Consider the following 15,459-nt stretch of genomic DNA (forward strand, 5'->3'; position numbering starts at 1 on the left):
TCCCTTGGATAAATTCCTAGCAGTGCTATTGCTGGGTCATAGGGTAGGTCTATTTTTAATTTTCTGAGGAACCTCCACACTGCTTTCCAGAGCGGCTGCACCAATTTGGATTCCCACCAACAGTGCAAGAGGGTTCCCGTTTCTCCACATCCTCTCCAGCATCTATAGTCTCTTGATTTGTTCATTTTGGCCACTCTGACTGGCGTGAGGTGATACCTGAGTGTGGTTTTGATTTGTATTTCCCTGATAAGGAGCGACGTTGAACATCTTTTCATGTGCCTGTTGGCCATCCGGATGTCTTCTTTAGAGAAGTGTCTATTCATGTTTTCTGCCCATTTCTTCACTGGGTTATTTGTTTTTCGGGTGTGGAGTTTGGTGAGCTCTTTATAGATTTTGGATACTAGCCCTTTGTCCGATATGTCATTTGCAAATATCTTTTCCCATTCCGTTGGTTGCCTTTTAGTTTTGTTGGTTGTTTCCTTTGCTGTGCAGAAGCTTTTTATCTTCATAAGGTCCCAGTAATTCACTTTTGCTTTTAATTCCCTTGCCTTTGGGGATGTGTCGAGTAAGAGATTGCTACGGCTGAGGTCAGAGAGGTCTTTTCCTGCTTTCTCCTCTAAGGTTTTGATGGTTTCCTGTCTCACATCAAAACGCCTGGTTTTTGATGCCAGTATTGAACCATCCAACCAGCCCGATAAATGTCTTTATGAATTAAGCCAAGTCCCCTTCTAATTGTAGACAAAAGTAATCTAACTGGCATGCCCAGCATTACTCATGTTTATTTGGCAATTGAACTCTTTTATGTGGGAGACGTATTTACACGGTTTGGCATGGAGCATAGTTGGGGGACTCCAGCGTGAGCCTTTGTTGATGTTCATAATAGCAACTCTTCACCCGAATCACCTGCACTCTCCACTCAGTTAGAATGTTACCTTGGGCTTTCCGGGCTCTGAGAGCAGCTGCATTGGGGACGCTAACCCTGACACAAAGTCTGGGTCCCCACGGTTAGCAAAAAGCAGAGTTGTAACTGAAATGATCCCTGTCTGTTTTAGGATGCCTTTCTCTTGAGAGCAGCTGTAGCCTGTTTGACAGACATAGCTTAAATGGAGACTTTTGTGTAAGTTTCTTATAGTCATCATGTGTTAGGGAAGGATTTTGTCCCCCTAGTTCCACACCTCCATTATATAGAGGAGGACACTGAGGCAGGCTTGGGGAGGCTAAGGGATTTGCCAAAAGTCACAAAATTGATGATCTGCACAACTAGAATCTTGTAGAGTCCGTCCCGGGATTTCTAGAGATGCAAAGTTTTTCCCTAGCTTTGAGGTGTCCAGAATTAGTGTGGGCTTCCTCAGGGTGAAATGTGGCATTGCTTCAGAGTTCACATATTGCCTATAAACATTTGTCTGAGGAGCTGCTAAAAGTATGGTTCAGAAGCTTTCCTTATGTAGATAGAGATTGCATGTGTCTGTCTATACGTTTTGTACTTTACATTTTTGTTTATTAAGTTCCCTTTTAAGAATTTTACAAGTAACCACATCCAAGAAACTTTGCAAAGAAATATAAAAAGAGAGCTACTAATCTCTCTCTTCCCCATTGCATCCTGTTTGTTCCTTCCTCGGGTAAATACTAACAATATATGGTGTACCCTTTCTTTCTTTACTCTGTTAAAAACGTGTGTGTGTGTGTGTGTGTGTGTGTGTGTGTGTGTGTGTGTGTGTGCGCGCGCGCATGCGCGCATGCATGCATGTGGATAGGAATTACTTTTGCGTTCTTTTTACAATTTCTTAAAAAGCAAAATTGTGTTATCCGCATTTCTCAGTACCTTACTTTTATCTCTTGCTAATACATCATAAACATCCTTGTGGTTTAATTAAAGTAGATATAATCTATTCTTTTTAATGGCTGCATCATGTTCTATTGTATTGCTATAATACATTTTATTTGACCGTTTCCCAATTTCTGGATATTACTCTTGTTTCTGGTTATTTTGTATTAAATACACACACACACGTACATGTAGATTTAGACAAAATTAACATGTGTATGATTTTAACTTTTTTACAACAGCCTTTGAGATTTGAAAAGTAAATTGTGTTATTTCAGTTTTTTTGAGATTTAGACCCAAGAAAAACATTTTTGTTGTCCTCAAGTATTAGTTGAATATGTGTAGTTTAGTTTAGCGACATGCTCATATTCCATACAATTGTACCGTGTAATTCCCTATGATGCGTGGACCGTAATTTTCAAAGCCAGTCCTCATTGCTGGGTGTCGTGTTCTTTGTTTGTTTGTTTGCTTCTTTCTTTCCTCCTTTCTTTTGCTATTACATATAAAATCACAATAAATATTCTGGCAATACATTTTTGTCATTCCTTACACTTTACCCCCAAATTTGAAATACTGGGACAAGGGTTATAAACTTTTCCAGACTTATAATCAAATCACTAATTTTTAAGGCCAATTATTTCAAAATGTTCCCCTTTTTATTGACAGTAGCCAAGCCCAGGGGGAGGGGTGTCTGTGTGGATTTACTCAAAGTCGTTTTTGTCTTTTCTCGGTCATACTCCATATCTCATGTATCTGTGCCCTTTGCTTATGGTCTGATAGTTCTCTTTTCCCTAACATTTGAGATGACTTCATGGACATTCTATCAGTGGCTGCAGCCCACTAACTTTTCACATGATACTAATGATCACTTCTCCTTTCCTCGGTTCTGGCCTTGGAAAAGGTAATGTTGAGCTTCCTTAATTTTAAATGAGCTTATAGGTGGGATTACGCACCAAAAGCCAGCTGGGTAATTTAAGTACCTATACTAAATCCCCCTCTAGAATATAAATGTGTAACTCACGTGGTCAGAGATGTATCTCCGATATACTGTAGGTGGTTTTCATAGTGGGGTAAAAGTCTGATGCTGACGTGTGAGATAGACATCACCTTATTAAAAAGATGTACTTTTTTGCTCGGGCCCCAGAGGCCTGCAGTAGGTTCAGGAATATGTGTTTAAATCCGTGTCTATTCCTATCCCTCTGCCTTTCCTTATTTCTAAGCCTTGTCTCTGCATCAGAAATAGCAGTTTGTGTGTGTGTGTCAGTTGTGTTCATGGAGTTTTTAGATTCCAAATTATAAATATTATTGTGACTTTCATTTTTAGATACCTTGTAGAAGAAATCAAGAAAAGAGAAGGATTCAAGCTACTGCTGGAAGTAAGTGATTACGGAATTGTGCTCGTGATTTTGTCAGTCAACAGTGATGAAGGTGGTAATTTTCTAATCTGTTATATTTCACTGGTTTTTGTGTTGCAGACTTAGAAACAAGTCATTAGCTTAATTCATGGAGTCCATTATGTTAATTTACCCTATTAGTGAGTATTTTTCCTTTGTTAGATTCACAAAGAGCACACTTGCCTTTAAGTATTGAAAATTAAAGTGCTCAATAATAATTACCAAGGATAATACTGAATAAATATATAAATTGCATGATGATTGTACTGTGAATATTCAACTGTGCTGCAGTGGTGCCTGCATGTGAAAAATCAATTAAGTGAATGTACAATAATGCATTTAGTTTTGTCTTTTTATAAAATAAGGAAAGCATATTAGCTTTGGAGCAATGGGAAAATAAGTCATTTTGTGTTGGACTGCTTGCTATATATAAGAAGTAAAGTGGTTGCAAAAGTAGAGAATATTGTTTTTTTCCTAAAACATTGGTTAGAAAATATGAAGAGTGTTACTTAATTCTGATTTTTAAGAAATAGGAAGTATAAAGTTCTCTCAGATCTTCTAATAGCACGTATTATATAGCAATTTTAACCTAATGTAAAAATCCCCTAGAGATTACAGCCTAGGAACCTATATTATATGTAAGCAATCTGGCTGCCATTGGCATTCATTTATTCAGCAAGATTTCTTGAGCAATTACTATGTGCTAGGCATAGTTCTAGGCATGGGAGGATAAAACCGGGAAATCCCTCTCTCTGGGAGTATTTATACTCAAAATGGTAAATGACAGCCGATAAACAAGCAAATTAATACCTAACAAGCATCAGGTAGTGAGACCTCTTAAGAAAACAATAAAGCAGGTTCATGAAAGATAATCCAGTATACAAATAAATAGTTACAGATGTAGCAATTTCTGTAATAGAAACAGATGTTGGTGAGGATTGCTGAGAAAGGGAAACCATTTTACACTGTTGGTGGGAATGCAAACTGGTTCAGCCACTCTGAAAAACAGTATGGAGGTTCCTCAAAACATTAAAAATAGAACTATCTATGACCCAGCAATTGCACTACTAGGAAGTTATCCAAAGGATACAAAAATACTGATTCAAAGGGGCACATGCTCCCCAGTGTTTATAGCAGTGTTACCAACAATAGCCAAATTATGGAAGAAGCCCAAGTGTTCATTGACTGATGAATGGATAAAGAAGATTTGGTATATATGTATACACACACACACACACGCGTGTGTGTGTGTTTGTATAATGGAATACTACCCAGTAATGAAAAAGAATGAAATCTTGCCATTTGCAACAATGTACAGAGGGTATTATGTTAAGGAAAATAAGTCAGAGAAAGATATCGCATGATTTCACTCATGTGTGGAATTTGAGAAACTCAACAGATGAACAGAGGGGAAGGGAAGGAAAAAAAAGAGAAAAACAGAGAGGGAGGCAAACCATAAGAGACTCGTAACTACAGAGAACAAACTGAGGGCTGCTGGAGGGGAGGTGGGTGGAAAGATGGGTTAAGTGGATGATGGGCATTAAGGAGGGCACTTGTTGGGATGAGCACTGGGTGTCATATGTAAGAGATGAATCACTGGGTCCTACTCCTGAAGCCAAGACTATGCTGTATGTTAAGTAACTTGTTTTTTTTTAAAGGAGGGTGGAATGCTGGAATGATGATGTCGGTGGGGGGTGGCTTGTTTCGTTTGGGTCATGCAGGTAGGGCCCTCTGAGGTCATCTTCTACCTGAGACCTGATTGATGGTAAACAGCATGCCATGCAGCTAGCTGTCTGAGTGAAAAGCATTCTAGGTAGAATCAATAAACAACTTCAAAGGCTTAATGCTACAAGGAGTTCGAAGTGTTTAAGGAACCAGAAGAAGGCACATTAAGAAAGAGGGGTGTAGGAGGCGATACAGTTGGAGAGGCGGGCAGAGACCAGATCAGGTAGAGTCAGGTAGGGCCTGGTAAGACCTCTGGCTTTTATTCCAAGTGTAATCGTCGGAGAAGTTTTAAGCAGACAGGAGTCTGAATTCCATTTTAAAAGATGGTGCTGGATGTCTTGGGAAGAGAGGAATGGGGTGGGAGAGGGTGAAGGAAAGCCAAGGAAAGGATGAACGAGGCAAGTTGGGACGCTGTTGCAGTAGCAGAGGTAAGGTGTGATGATGGCCCTCCCAATAAGCTGCAGAAACACTGCTCCAGTGACTCCTGACTGTGGCTCCTGCCACTATCCGCAAGAGTTCAAAGTTCCTGAAGAATGGGGATATGAAAGAACTTGCAAAGACAGCAAGAGAATCCATATTTAAATGGCTTTCTGGGGGATACTTGAAGAAGCAAAAAGGCAAATTTGGAATGTGGGATATTCTACAGGGCAGCTGTCCTGGTTTCCTCAACAGGTTAGTGGGGTGAAGGAAAATAAAGGAGAAGGTAGCAATGATCACCTCAGGTTCAAAGAGACAGCAGAGGCCTGATAACCACACGCAGCAGAGGGAGCTGTTGCCTAGTTTGAACACTTGTAAAAAGTAAAGTTTCAAACAGTTGGGAAGCTTCTAATGTGAACTGGCTATTGGATAATACCAAAGAATTATCAATAATTTTGCGAGGTGTGATAATGGCATGATTACATGAGAAAACATCCATATTTTTAAGAGATGCGTATATAAGCACATAGGCACAAAACAGCTATAGGATTGGTTGGGGGTTGAGTCTGAGTCACTTTTTTTTTTAAAAAATATTCTTGAGTTTAACTTGCCTTCTTTACTTCCTTGAGGTTGAGTTTTACTCTTTATTTTTACAATTTGGAACTGCCTTCTCTATTTCTCTGGTTGTGGGAGCTCTGGTGCCTATGGAAAGTCCTGTGCACCTTGGAACTGAAGTCTTTTGATAGAGCTAAAAGAAAAAGTGAAAAAAAGACGGATTGTCTTAAACGTTATGTATATGTTCCTCCTAAAGGCTTAAAAGTTAAGGGAGGAAACTCTCACCATCATTTTAGGGAATTGCAAACATTCAACTTGTAATGCAAGTGAAGGTGGGTTTTAATCATTAGGCAGCCTTCTGCCCTGAATATCTTAGCTATGGGAGCCAGATGGCCCCACAGCAGTGAAGGTGGCTTTCTAAAAGCACTCCAGCCTTCCCACTTACAAGGGGTTTTGTATGTGATATGCATTTGCCTCTTTTCTCTGTGTTCCATTTGGAGAAATAATGTAAAATTAGACCTTGAATCTCATATATATAAGTGTCAAGGCAGTTATCCTTTTTGTTAACAAATGCTTAGTTTGGATTGATTAGATATAACCCTACTGTAGACTTAAGAGAGATGTGATTGCAGTATAGTCTGTGAAACTGAAAGTCTATCACTTTAGGAAAAATGCAAGTCTCTCTCTCTCTCTCTCTGTCTCTCTCTCTCTCTCTCTCTCTCTCTCTCTATATATATATAATTTTACTTACACACATATATATTCACTTTTTAGCAGATAGCAGTGAGAATGTTAAGTGGAATATTGAAAACAGTAAATGAACACAACAAAACAGAATATCCAGTATTTGAATACCTTTTCCTGAAAAGAACAAAAATAATGCATATTTTCTTGAAGATGATTTCAAGTTATCATTTCAAATGAATTCTGCATTATTCATAGGCCCCTGAAAATAATCTTTCTGTTTTTCTGTGTTGGATCTGAGATCTAATAAATGTTTTCCTAGAGGTATAGTCATTCATATACTATCATTCACATATTTTGATCTCTTGGGAGCGTCTTAATTATTCAACTTTTTGTTTTTCTCTTCCTGAGTTCTACATTAGGAAGAGTTATTTTGGCTCCATAGACTTTCCAGGGTGTAAAGGATCTTCAAGGACATCCAGTCAACTTCCTGCTGGAGGCAGGACACCTCTCTTGATGGTAACCAGTAGCCATAACAGGATGTCAACCTCTTCCTGAACACTTCCTGTGTCAGATAATTCACAGCTCAGTTCTCTTCCCCAGAGCTCTAATTATTCATATTCTATTATTTATTGACCCCTGCTATTAATATGTATCAAGTACATGCAATTTATAGTTATCTTCTTATATTTTTTTATTTAGATGACAGCACCCTTCTAATCGCAAAAATCTGATGCACATTGTTTAGTCTTCATCTCATTGGACTTAGGTAGCGTTTTACACCATTATCTACTCCCTCTCTCTTGAAATTCTCTTCCTTCTTGGTTTCTTTGAATTTCTCTCCCAGTTTTTCTCCATTACCTGTAACTTTTTCTTCTCAGTCTCTGTGTGGCAAAGGTCTCTTCATCTGGGTACCCCGTGAAATATTCTTTTCTGTTCTTCCATCTTAAGTTCTTCATTGTGTCCACTTACTCTCCCTGAAATGTTTAATCCATTTCTAGAACTTTGTTGTCAACAGCTTCAATAATGTATCCATCCTTGACTTTCCTCCTAAACTCTAGTCATTTGTACATTAGGTATGTTGTGAAATTTTCAGTTAGACTCCCACAGGCACCTCAAATCCAACATTTCTAAACCTGTAGTGTAGCCATTTTCTTTACCAAAATACTGCATTCTTCTTTCAGTCATTAGAACTATGATCAGTCCATCTCTACATGGGAGCCACACTGTGGTCTTTCTAAAATGAAATCTGCTCCTGAAATCAAAAGTCTCCCATGATTCCACATCTCTTCTAGAATCAAGCCAAAGCCCTCCAACATGGCAGATGAAGAAGCCCTTCATGAAATGACTGTCATTTCCATGCCCATTTTCACCTCTCTTCAGTACACCCTGTCCTCTGTTCATTCCAAGTTCTTGCCATCCCCCTGAATACACGGGCTTCTACATGTGCACTATTCCTGTTGCCAGAAATGTTTCTTGTATTACGAGAAATTTCGTCTTTTGTAAGGCTCATTCCATTGCAGTTTAATTGCCTGTATCTAGCTCCGTTACTCATCACTGAGTTCCTAGAGATAAGCGTACAGTGTAGTCATTTTTCTCATCTTAATGTCTGGTTCAGTATCTAGAACATAGAAAATTCTGTTAATCGAATTAGACATTTCAGTTACCCTTCTTGGGGCAGGCTATAAGTCTTTAACATTCCCCTTCAAATATTGTATGCAAAAATAGTGATGTGTCCCACCTAGTACAGATTTTAATGTGGCTACTCATCCACTTGATGAGGACATCTTGTTCAACCTATATAGCCCCAGATGATAGCCACTCTTCTAATAGAGTGCCTGGTGTATGGCCATATATAGTAGTAAATGTTGGACATAATCTCTGTGCTATCTAACCAATTCTGTGAAGTGGACCATATGATCTCCATTTCATAGATTAGGAAGCTGAGATTAGAGTTCAACCCCTGTCCAAACAAAGACCTGGTGAAGCTGAGATCCAAACCATATCCATGTGCCTCTAAAACCAAGGCTGTTTGTGCTACTCAGTGCTGCCTTTGAAATTTTTCAGTAGTCTAATCAGATATTTAAAATAAAAAAGCTTAGGGGCGCCTGGGTGGCGCAGTCGGTTAAGCGTCAGACTTCAGCCAGGTCACGATCTCGCGGTCCGGGAGTTCGAGCCCCGCGTCAGGCTCTGGGCTGATGGCTCGGTGCCTGGAGCCTGTTTCCGATTCTGTGTCTCCCTCTCTCTCTGCCCCTCCCCCATTCATGCTCTGTCTCTCTCTGTCCCAAAAAAAAAAAAAAAAAAAAAAAAAAAAAAAAAGCTTGAAGTCACTTGAAATCCACCATGGCCCCTTTCTCCATTCTATACTTGCACGATTATTTCATTCTATCTGCTAGAGTCTGCATTTCTACTTATTAAAATGCCTAGTGCTAGCTTTGCTTTTTATTATTATTATTGTGATCTAATGACACTGTAAGCAAAGGAGATGAATTTCTTTTGACATGACTCAGTTCTAGGAGATGCAAGCTACTACATCTTGGTGACCCTCGACTTATTTCCCCAAGGGGTCTCATGTCATTTGCTCAATAATAAAGTGTCTGCTTCATTTCTTAGAATATATCTATTTTTTTCTCTTTGAAAATCAGGGTAGAATGTATCCATCTTTCCTTTAGTGACATTTCTGTACTTCTCCATGAATTTTTAAAGGTTGTGACAATGTTTTTCACTGCTACATGTGTTTTTGTACCCTTCGCTCTCATTTGTCTGGTCTAGACACTTGGATTCCCTTTTTATGTCTTCTCAATTTTATGGTGTTAGAGTACATAGACTAAAGTGTTCCTAAGACACTCGAGAGGTCAGGCTTTCCTATATATAGGCAATGAAGTGCCATGTGAATGGTTCTACTCTGAAAATACTCATTACTGCTTTGCAGCCTCTTGAAGAAAGTCACATATCAAATACAAGCTAGAAAGGCAAAGAGACAGGAAAAACTCAAATGTGTTCCTCATGAATATTCAAAAGGATATTTTTTCCAAATCTTAATAGTTTTGGAAATGATGACAGTAAAGGTATTCCACCAAATGGAGATCAAATATCTTCCAATCAAATGGACTGTCAAAAAGGCTTCACAAGTTTTCAAATGTCACAGCACTAAAAAACACCATTATAAAAGAGACTGGGCAAAAATCACAGGTATGTCACTTCTAAAATATTTAAACAGAGGGGTGCCTGAGTAGCTCAGTTGGTTAAGTGTCCGACTCTTGATTTCAGCTCGGGTCACGATCTCATCGTTAATGAGTTCGAGCCCTGCACCTCATCAGGCTCTGCGCTGACAGTGCAGAGCCTGCATGGGATTCTCCCTCTCTTTCTGTCCCTCCCCTGCTTGCTCTCTCTCTCTCTCTCTCAAAATAAATATATAAATTAAAAAAAATTAAAAATACATTGAAACAGAAACTTACTAAAGGAAACAAATTTAAAAGGTGATTTAAAAGGTCTAAGTCCTAACGTATACAACATAGAGCAGATAGGGAGCAAGTAGAAACTACCACAAAATGATTTCTAATGTCTCTGTGCAAATGAAAAGCAATAACTTAATGATGTATTAGTCAGGGTCCAATAAGACGACAAAAACTGCACAGTAATTTGAAGTGGGAAAGTGCAGTCTAAAGAATTATTGTGCTTGCTTCAGCAGCCCATATACTGAAATGGGGACGAGACAGAGATGATGAGCATGGCCCCTGTGCAAGGATGACACACGAATTTGTGAGGCATTTCATATCAGAAGGAGAAGGAGAAGGAGGAGAATTATTATTATTATTATTATTATTATTATTATTATTAATTATTAACAGGGGATTGCCTCATCAGGGAAAGAGAGAACCCTAAAAAATAAAGAAATAGCAGAGGTAGAAAACACGCACCACTCTTAGAACCCGGGATACAGCACCCAAACAAGAGGCCGTCCCTCCCAGGGCTGAGATCCAGTGGTGGTTGGAGGAGGCACAGAGTGCTAGAGAAAGCCTCTGAGCAGCACCTTGAAGCTCACTCAGGCTTCACAGGGGTGCCTCGCTGGCAGCACTCCCCTGTGAGACCACCTGAGGGGGTGTGTCAGAAAAAGCCATTTAGGGCCCCTACCAGTCTGCTGTGAAACCATCTGACGAGGTGGTGCCGGGGGCGAGTTGGCAGGGGGTCCACTTGTGGCTGGACACCAGCACTGCTCAAAAACCCACACGTCCTGCAGGGGATCCATGAGGTTAGCACACCGGAACCGGAAGAGATACCTCTTCCTTCTCAGCGTCCCTCCAGCACCCTCTGCTGATAAAGTCTCAGATTGGACCAGATGGCAAGGAGAAATATTTATAGAGTCCACTTCCATTGTTATAGGGTGACAGACAAAGTGTGGATTTGAGCTGAGAAGCAGGAAATTATTTCTGGAAAAAAAATCATCATTAATGTAAAAGATGCGAATTCCTAGAACCTGATGACAGATGATAACTATATTTTCTTTTACTTTCTGATCAACTATAGTTACTTTATTTGAAAAGATGTATTCACATTCAAGGGAGTAAAGAATTTTGAAGGACATTTCTTTCCTAGAGATACCAAATCAGTTATATCAGAAACCCAAGTATAAATTGTATGGATTTGTACAGACTGTTGTAATCTCATGATAAATGTTTGCAGAAACTGAGTTGAATTAAACAGTACTCCATTTTGAACTACTCTATATTTTGAAGATTTGTGGCTTTTTTTTTTTTTTTTGGTCAAATCCAATAAGCATGTTACAAATTTCAAAGGTGAAAGGGCTTAGCTTGTTGAGCTGGGGATGTTTCTGGGCATTCACTTTTGATTTAAAATCCACTAGAATACGAACTCTCTTTAACACTGGTCTTGATCTTAAGATATAAGATGATAGCGATTCCATCTTGCTGAAATACTGGCAAACTTCATCCTGATACTAGAGTATAACTGATGGTTACTGAGAACTGTTACAACATTGGCTATCGCCTACAAACCGTGTTTGTGTGGAAGAATGGAAATCATTTCAAATATTGTCACTGCTAAGAGTCTGCTGGGCAGGTAGTCATGTCTTATAATCTTTCCTGAATATCTAATCTTCCCTGTGTATCTAATTTGTGAACCCCCAACATAACTTCCCACATCACCTGGTCACTGAATGCAAGTCTTGTGATTGCCTTTGACATGTACTACGTTTTTGTCCTGTGAGGATGAAGTGTGAAATGGAGAAGGTCTCGTCTCTGTGACAAGAGCTAGACTAAAGCCTGCTCTGGCCGGTTATCCCATGTTTAACCAAAACCGATGACTGGAGATGATGATTTGGCTCTGGCCTCTCTAGTTCAGAGTTTCTCAAACATATACCGTGCACGACTTACTTCAGAATCCCCTGAGATGCTTTGTAAAATACCAGTTCTCCAGCCTTTTCTATGCTGGACTAAATCAGACGCTGGGCATTCTGAGCACAGGGACTGAGAATCTCTGTTTTGAAAAAGGCCGACTCCTATCCTGACAGTACCTGGGACTGGCACTGATACTCGAGAGCCACGAGTCAAGACGATGCTCTTTGTCTCAAAGCGGCATAGGCAAGGGTCACAGCAGGGCTGGTTAAGTGAGGTCCAGGTATGTCCTATGTCATCAACTCATAGGTAACTGGGGATTTTGCACCTGTCAGGTTTAGCAGGTAATGGAAGACAGCTTTACCTTAAATAGCTCTACCTTAAATAGAGAAGGAATTATTAGAAGGGTATGGTGGTATAAGAAATAAGTTGAGGATCAGAGTTGAAGAGGGAGGGACCAGGGCATCTCTGGGCACATGAGTGTCAGGTGCTAACTGATGATCAGAGCTTGGTTGGAGCAGCTTCAAACTTTATTATGTTTTCCCCCAGTTTTGTGCTCATCCCTTACCTGGAGGAAAGAGCACCCTCTTTTTCTTCTCAGTTGGGTGCACCCAACTGAGAAGAAAATCTCCCAACAGGCTGTTATCAGAAGTGAGGCAGAATGATTTGATATCAACATAATACACACATGACAACTCTTAGAAGAAGTAACTAAGCTTAATTACAGTATAAGATTAATTTTAAGTTAAAATAACTTTCAAATTTTTTAAACCCCCAGCCTGAATATGCCAATATTTGCTTTTGGTACATTCCGCCGAGCCTTCGAGAGATGGAAGAAGGACCTGAGTTCTGGGAAAAACTTAATGTGGTAAGTAATACGTAAAATTGCATTTCTCCTTTTGATGAAATGATTCAATGCCCATTGCCTGTTGATCCTATAAATAATTCTGTGCTCGTAAGACCTCCTGAAGATGTAGAGAAGTAGCTCCTGGTATATTACAAGCTAATGACATACCAAACAGTATAAATGTTGTTTACGCTTAACAAATTAACATTCTTGACCTACACACAAACTCAAAATAAAGTGCTGTTTGCAAGATCGTTCTAAGATTTATGAAAAGTTCTCACGGTGTATTTCTGAAAGTATGATCTGATAACAGAACACAAGGTAAAATCATATGATGAATGGCTTCTTTCCTCCAACTCTGCCAGCACATGTCTGTGTTGGCGTCACCTCTCTTGGAGATAATGTTAAAAGTCTAAATCCGGTACCCTTTGTGAGTGTGAAACCTTCTGTTCTTTCCACCAACAAAAGCATCTTATGCCCAAGGGGCTTGTGTGATAAAAAATGAAGAGATTCCAGCAGTGGGTTTCAACTGATCATAGAACAAAATGTGCTTGAAAGTGTCTCCACACAGTTGGTGAGGGCTGACAGTCCTGAATGAGAAGAAGCCCCCGGGCTCTAGAGAGAGACTCCTTGTGTCTCACCTGCCCCTCTCCTAGCATGGTCCTGCCGGTTAAATTCCTGCCTCCAAATTAGATTTTGAAGAACAGGCAAGTCCTGAGTCAACACTACTTGCTCCCCCTCCCGTGCTGCATAGACATCATGTATAGGCCAATGAGTTGCCCCGAGGCCATGACAGATAGAATAGAGTTCACAACGGGTTGCAACCATCGAAGTTGGGTAATTTGGGTGATGGTCTACCCCTGGGATCTTCTCCCTCAAGCTCAGCTACCTCCATGACCCTGGTTAGTAAAACCGCCCACTTGCAAACCCCTCCCTACCTTCAGTGGGAAAATCGGTGTTACTATTAATAGCTTTTATAGGCAATAGTGCTTCTTCTTCCCAGTCAGGCAAGCAACAAACCTTTATGGAGCACTTGCTGTGCCGTGCACTGGAGATACAAATATCAAAAAGACTTGGTTCCTGCCTTTGAGAAGTTCATAAGTGGGGAGACAAATGAGTAAAGAGATGATCGCAAGGTAAATAGTGAGGACCCGGACGGAGATAAACCCTGTTTGCACTGAGAGCAGAGAGAGAGGATATCTTCCTCAGTGGGTGACGCTAGAGCTAAGTCTTGAACAATCAGTAGAAGCCAGTTAGGGGACGGTTGTAAAGAAGCAGGTTCCAGGAAGAATCACAGCATGATGATCCAGAGACTTAAGAAGAAAAGGTGTGATTCAAGGATGACAGAGGTGCAAAGGGGCAGTCTTGGGGTACTTGCCTTTCATGACAAGGAGCTTGGAACTTGTGGCTAATGAAGAAGAAGAGGGAGGGCCATGGCCTTTAAGCCATAACCACAGATAACCTCACCTATAGCATCTCCTCTTAGCTGCAAGTTATTCTCTGGTTTTTTTCATGGCTCATTAAACCCCCCTACACCGTAGCATAATATGTACCCGATACATACATATTCTACCCCTTGTCAAACCTGAGATCAGGCAGTAGAGATAGGGAGAGAGGGGTGATGTTCTCTGTGCCTTTGCCTAGAAAAGCCCCGCCCTTACCCATTTCAGGCCGTTCACATAGTCCTTGGGCTTTGTCTTGCATTTTTGTCCCACAAGGCAAATAGAAGAGTGCTAAAGAACGCATTTCAGATGCTAAGTAACCCATACAAGGAAGAGAGAACTGGACAATGTGAGAATTTAATAGTGAGGTTTCTAGGGACGTTTTCTACTTTGATGGAATACAACTGACACTTTTTGGTGGTGTGGGGGAATAATTGCTCAGGGTTGAGAAAATGTGGTTACTGTTTTCCTCACTTTTCCATTGTTAAGAAAAGCAACCAAGGATGTGATATTTGTGTTTTGCTGACTCATGACAGTTCAAGACATGGATCAGGAAAACTAAATAGCCCCATTATATTTGGGGATATTGTTGACTCACTCTTCCTTTATTTAAAGCAACAATCATATTACCTATTCTCAAAAACAGTTGAAATCAAGAATGGATATACATGCTAAAGTCAGATAATCAGCATGTAATATACTTTTAATCTTAACTGGAAATTGAATATTAATTGGGAAATTCTTTTCTATACCTAGTATTTTGTAGCGCTGATTCTCTTATGGTTAATATCTATGATTCTCTATTCCTTCAATTTGCAGTGTTTTTTTTTTCTATTTAGTACCATGGTTTTCTTGCCCAGTCTAATAGCATACTATTTTAATTGGTACGGTTGCTTCTGATTAGTAAATGTGACTAGTGCTGACACATAATCATTGGTTCACAGGTTCTTAGTTTCCTTTTATTGTCTCTCTTTGTGTGGGTGTGCATGGATTTGGCAAGGAAGGGACACACACACACACACACACATATATATATATATATATGCACTTGATCTTTGTAGTTTTCTGCTTACTGTAGTATGAGAATGCAAGTATATGAGTTATAACCTGGAGTGTACTTGAAGCACACTTAAAATTTATTTGGGGGTTTATCTTGGATGCAGAATCACAAACAAATAAATAAGCCGAATCAGGCTTTGCCCCTCCAGTTCAGGCT

At 39.9% G+C, this 15,459-nt stretch overlaps 1 protein-coding gene and 1 non-coding gene across 2 annotated transcripts in view; both read left to right on the forward strand.

The window, feature by feature from the left end:
- The window catches only part of GADL1 (glutamate decarboxylase like 1), a 170,279-nt gene that overhangs the window by 102,514 nt on the left and 52,306 nt on the right, over nucleotides 1-15,459 (forward strand). Inside the window, exons 13-14 of the mRNA XM_040479987.1 lie at nucleotides 3,150-3,201; nucleotides 12,733-12,822. Coding sequence (XP_040335921.1) covers nucleotides 3,150-3,201; nucleotides 12,733-12,822 — 142 coding nt within the window. The remainder of the gene's footprint in view (nucleotides 1-3,149; nucleotides 3,202-12,732; nucleotides 12,823-15,459) is intronic.
- Nucleotides 10,276-10,382, forward strand: LOC121034313 (U6 spliceosomal RNA). Its single transcript, XR_005792383.1, has one exon. It is a non-coding gene; the product is annotated as a U6 spliceosomal RNA (small nuclear RNA).

This window comes from Herpailurus yagouaroundi, unplaced genomic scaffold (assembly GCF_014898765.1).
Source record: "Herpailurus yagouaroundi ecotype Mexico unplaced genomic scaffold, PumYag 159, whole genome shotgun sequence".
NCBI lineage: Eukaryota > Metazoa > Chordata > Mammalia > Carnivora > Felidae > Herpailurus > Herpailurus yagouaroundi.